The sequence below is a fragment of the Rhagoletis zephyria genome, unplaced genomic scaffold (assembly GCF_001687245.7).
Source record: "Rhagoletis zephyria isolate East Lansing unplaced genomic scaffold, Rhagoletis_zephyria_1.1 Rzeph_scaffold_03425, whole genome shotgun sequence".
Classification (NCBI taxonomy): Eukaryota; Metazoa; Arthropoda; class Insecta; order Diptera; family Tephritidae; genus Rhagoletis; species Rhagoletis zephyria.
The window spans coordinates 13,792-19,267 of NW_016160508.1; the positions used below are offsets into that span (position 1 = coordinate 13,792).

Here is a 5,476-nt window from a genome sequence, read left to right on the forward strand (position 1 = left end):
GTAGTTCGTACAATTTGATCCGCAATAAAAAAATTTTGATTGCATAAGCTATTTAAGTTTAATTTGCTTCTTAGCCATTAATTGTTAATTTTAATTCGTATGTTTATTTAATTAACATTGTAAAAAAATTTTGTTTTAACGCTATTTGAATGTTTTAAACTCAATTGTTTTTTTAGTTATTTATTGTACAAATGTACGCCATTTGTATTATTTCAGTGATTAGTTGTAAATTATTATTAAATTTCAATTTAATGTTTGCTTTTTAAACATATTTTTAAGATTTTTTAATTAGTTTAGCCTAGTTTTTTAGTAATTACCTCTTATTTAAATCATATTTTAAATTTTATAGAAGGCCTTATGGAATTTATTTGCACCGCTTGGGAATGATATGAGTTTAAAAACTATTTTATGTAGCATTTCAACACTAGTTAGTTATATGATTGTAAAGTAAGATTTTGCATATAGTTTACAACTTTTGTGAATGATTACTCATTTTAAACCAAATAGAATAAAATCACAGTTGTTTTTCTATTAAGGCAATCTCGATATAAAACTTCGAAACGAGTTTGATGTAACACAAATCCCGCAATTGGGCCTTTAATTACGATAGTTCTTGTTGTTGTAGTGGCATAGAAAATTCCTCGTTCCCGTTAAATATACCCGACTGCCATTTTTTTAAATTAATTTCAAGTACAGTGTTTAGTTGGGAAAAATCCTCTAAACTTCCTTAGCTCCCTTCAATTTGAATCGAATTGAAAAAAATTTTTGTTGCATAATTAAACTGGATATTCTTGATTGCCCTTAATTTTTACTGGTATGCTTATATGTGAATGAAAATTGTAAATAGCTTTTTTAGATCGCTATTTGATTGTTTTAAATTACATTTTTTAAGGTTATTTATTGTACAAATGTACGGAATTTGTATTATTTTAGTATAAACATTTTAGTTTTATATTGATACACTGATTGTACATAAATGTATATAAAAATTAATTTTTTTAGTTTAGTATGTATATGCCATGCAGTATTAAAAAAGGCTCAGTTTGAATTGATTTTTTATTTTTAAAATCCACTGAATTCTTTTCTCAAAATTATTATCTTATCAAGCGAGTACTATGTACTTTTTTTAAGGTAAATACCACTGATTTTGATTGTAAATACTCGATATTTTTATTTTTTTTAATATTTTTATTACTCACAAGATGTAAACTAGTCATATTGTCATACTGGCATGTTCTGCAAATTGTACGATTTGAAATCGGTGCGATTTGCAAAATATTTTTGAATGTTTGTAATTAAAGTATTACATATTTCAAATGAAAACTGTCAGAAACTCATAATTTACGTCATGTGCATCGATTTAGTCCCAACTCTTTTAAATAAATATCCACAATAGAATTTGTAAACTGTAAATTGTAAACACGCACGATAAATAGCATATGTTGCATACAGGCTAAAAATATTTTTGAGTGATTCATGGCAATTACAATACAGTTTTAAACGTTTTAACAACATTTTCACATGTATTTAACGCTATTCCGCCTTTTACTCAACAGCTTCAACATGCGACCACGTGAAGAGAGCAATCTTATTTTGAATTTCTTAAGCAGACTTGATAAACATAAAATGAAAAGGTGTAAAAAAATAATAATACAAATTTTAAGTTTCTAAAATGAGCTTAGTCCAGTTTTTTAAATTTAAACAGTATAGAAATATCTTTTCAAAATTAGTTTTCTTTAAGTATTTTGTAATAACCTACCAACGATTCGGTTGAATTCGATGTCAATGCAGCTTTTTACGCAATTGGACTTATTGAATTTTCCGTGCTTCTTTCGACTTATTAAATTTGCGTTTCACTAAATATACATAAATGAGTAGGAATAANTTTTAAGTTTCTAAAATGAGCTTAGTCCAGTTTTTTAAATTTAAACAGTACAGAAATATCTTTTCAAAATTAGTTTTCTTTAAGTATTTTGTAATAACCTACCAACGATTCGGTTGAATTCGATGTCAATGCAGCTTTTTACGCAATTGGACTTATTGAATTTTCCGTGCTTCTTTCGACTTATTAAATTTGCGTTTCACTAAATATACATAAATGAGTAGGAATAAAACAAGCATGTCATTCGAAGGTAAAATTTTTAATTTTCATTGTATGTAACTTTTTATAAAAAAGTGGACATTGTAACGTTTCAGTCTAAGCGATCGGTTTGTAAGCCGAATCATACGAATTTTAGTTCAGTGGCATTAATTGCTTGCCTGATGCGAGTTTAGGGATAAAAATAAAACTTAAATATGCATGTACAACCTCATTACAAAAATCTCGTTTAACAAACTTGAATTTAAGGTATTCTTTATATGCTAGTTTAACGATTGCAATTACATACATATACATACATACATATGTGTGTATATTTGTTCACTTGTAATTTTTTTTAAATCTAATCTAATCTAATATTACACTGCGATGCTATTTTTTATACACACACTTAATTTCAATTGCTTTAAGAAAACATGGAACATTGTATGCCTATATGTAAAAGGACCTCAAGCCATTTCCAAATAAACGAATTATTACCAAGGTACAAGATCATTATATTTTCTTTCTGTATGTAAACATTAAAACGATTTAAACATTTTTCACTGCTTGAAATACCAGTCATATGGTTTTATGAATACATTCTTAGAAAATCCTTCAAGAATCTTTGCAAATGCTTCTTGCCATGCCGGCCGTAATTCGCGGAAAATTTCCTTCCAATTTTCATTGAGAAAAGCATGTGCTGTATCGGATAAATCCTTATTGCCATCGAAAAGTCCACCAAATTGGAAGTGCACGTTTTCGGGATCCGATATAGCTAAGCTTATATCTTTAAATGTTAAATATCTATCGGCGCCCTTAGTCACCAGTTTACCATTTAATTTCGCAGTTAGTTTTATATTTTCTGTAATTTGGAGAATTTATAGGTAATTATTAGTAAATTAGTTAGATAATTCCATAGGGATTCACAAGACGTCTTAAGCGTCGTAATGCATTAAAATTGTACAATTTTTCAACGTAAAATGTTTTGAGATGATTTCTTACAACGCCGAAATGTTTTACACTGGTTTAAAATATATAATTAACTTTTTTACACAGTGTGGGTTCATTAAAAATATTTTAGTTGTTATTTTAGATTGAACAATTTTACGACTTCACGATTTTCAGAGTCTACGACACCTAAGACATCTTGTGAACGACCTAAATGCTTTTTTAGCCACTTATGTTTTAGTATTTAGCCACTTATTTGTCCTTACTTAGCACTATCTCACATTTGCCACTGCCTTTGAAGGGTAACCCCAAAACTGTGCCGCCACCTTGATAGGGCCCACGTATGATGGCTTGTGGTAAAGTACCTTCTAGTAAAATTGGTCCTTGGACGTCGTGCGTGAAACCGCTGGATGGGGCGAGAGAAATAATATGAGAATAAATCAACGGATGTACATAAGACTTCCACCACTTTAAAATTTTATATGTATGTATGTATGTATGTACTCACTCGACTTTAATATTTTGTAGATTCTGCAAGCCGATAATTTCAATATTTTTAAAGCTTATTTCTATATTAATAGGACTCTTTGTATTTGGATTAATTTTCAGCGACTTAACACGTAAAGGATCAAATGGAATGAGATTCAATTCACGCGCGCCGGTTTTGGCTTTCTTAAGCAGAAGATTTACGACGTTTACGTGACAAGCCGAATCACCAAAGGGACACTTTTCAAAGTCAAGCGCTGAAGTGGAAAATAATTATTTAAAAAAAGTATTACACATATGTATCTACGGTCTTCTGTAATACCTACAAAACTCAAAACAAGATAAATCCTTTCTACTGAATAGCGGCACATATCTCTAATCCTTGTCTTATCCACGAATAATCCTTACTAAATCTTACAAAGCAGTCATAAAGATTTAGTAACCATTAAATATAGATAAGGCAAGGATTAGAGACATGTGCCAGTTCTGGCTGTTCAGTAGTTAAGGTGTTTTTTGTTGAGTGTCGAGTTGTGTCGTTATTGCAGAGCACCATCGATATGCACTTGCACTTTGAATAAGCTCACCTAATTGCGCCGTTGTTGTGTGCACACTGTAGACTGTGCACACCAACACTGTTATCCAAGTAAACTGCAACATCCTTGATTTCTCTGCTGCCTTTATTGCTAATCTCCTTTTCGTTCAAAATAATTTCAGCGAAATGTGTCGGCCTTTTGAACTTGACTTTGTAATGAATTTGCAAGCCATTGCAGCATTTCACTTTTATACGTTTCTTATTTCTTGATTTACAAAATACGATTCGCTTTAATTGGTCAGAAACAAGTTCAACAGCGAACATTTGCTCGCTCTCGCACTTAGTCGAACAAGGAGTTGTGCATGTTAATTAATTAATGAAAAAAACGTGTCAACATGATCACATCTGGATGAGATGTTAAATGCTTTTGAGTTGTTAAGGCCCACAAAGTTTGCTACAAGTATATATGTATGTGCACATTTTTTTTTTTTATTATCGCAAAGCATTAAAAGCATATAAAATAAGTATTATGAAATACAACTCACTATTTAAACTGTGTGCACAATATGGATGATGTCGACATGCATGGATGCATAAATTTATAAGTTTTTTTTTCCAAAACACATTGACATAAATTAATGCTTATCTTCAACTTATACATACACATATACAGATAATAAATATGTATTTGAAAAAATATATGGCTCTAAAAAGTCTGAGTCAATGACTTAAAATTACTTCTAGTTTATATATATATTTTATTATTTTAGAACAAGTTTCAGCTTTTAATTTTGGAATGAAAGTCCATTTATGTATGTACCCAGAAGTTAATTTAGCTAGGCCTTATTATAATAAATAATTGTTTGAAAAATGATTTGGCTGTAAAAAATTCGATTCTCTTAGATCCTGTTTCAGAGTTTAATTTTGGAACGAAAGCCCATTATGTACCTAGAAGATAATTAAAAGTGGCGCATGAACAAATTTTGTTTTTATATGGAAAAAAATGTACAATACATCGACAAAACACTCAATAATCAATGAGAGTTTTCAGAATTTTCAAACCTGCACGTTATTATAATAAAATTAAAGAGCCTACAAAACTGCATACCCATTAAGTTTCTAAAAATTCTGAATAAAAAGTTGAAAGATTTCGTGAAATTTTTTGGATTTTTTTTTATAATTTTCCTCAACCTTGAACTTATGTATATTAGTAGGGGAGCCCAAGATGGCATTCGGGGATTTAGTCGAGCGCGCTGCATCCTGTTGAGTACCTCTGCCAAATCTAAGTCATCTGTGTAGAGTAGACTGTCCCAAGAATACGTGGAAAAAAATTTGTTTGCAAATTTTAATATGCATACCCTCTATATTTGTGCTTTTTAGCCTAAATAGCATATATGTATGTAATGAAGTTGTATGGGCGTAGGACAACG

General features: G+C 30.1%; 1 protein-coding gene across 1 annotated transcript; it reads right to left on the reverse strand.

The window, feature by feature from the left end:
- Positions 1-2,122: 2,122 nt before the first annotated feature.
- On the reverse strand, positions 2,123-4,466 carry LOC108368967 (protein takeout-like). The gene is made up of 4 exons (XM_017623935.1): positions 4,099-4,466; positions 3,537-3,771; positions 3,295-3,434; positions 2,123-2,942 (listed from the first exon to the last, which is right to left on the reverse strand). Exons 1-4 carry the CDS (start codon positions 4,169-4,171, stop codon positions 2,641-2,643), a joined length of 750 nt encoding a protein of 249 aa, XP_017479424.1. The 5' UTR covers positions 4,172-4,466; the 3' UTR covers positions 2,123-2,640.
- Between the last annotated feature and the right edge of the window lie 1,010 nt (positions 4,467-5,476).

Excerpts from the sequence above, each read along its gene's own strand:
- LOC108368967 (XM_017623935.1), bottom strand. The coding sequence starts at position 4,171 with ATGTTGCAGTTTACTTGGATAACAGTGTTGGTGTGCACAGTCTACAGT. Across the intron at positions 3,435-3,536 it reads CTACAAAATATTAAAGTCGA|CGGTTTCACGCACGACGTCC; the intron begins GTGAGTACATAC and ends CGCCCCATCCAG. Across the intron at positions 2,943-3,294 it reads CAAATGTGAGATAGTGCTAA|AAAATATAAAACTAACTGCG; the intron begins GTAAGGACAAAT and ends TCCAAATTACAG.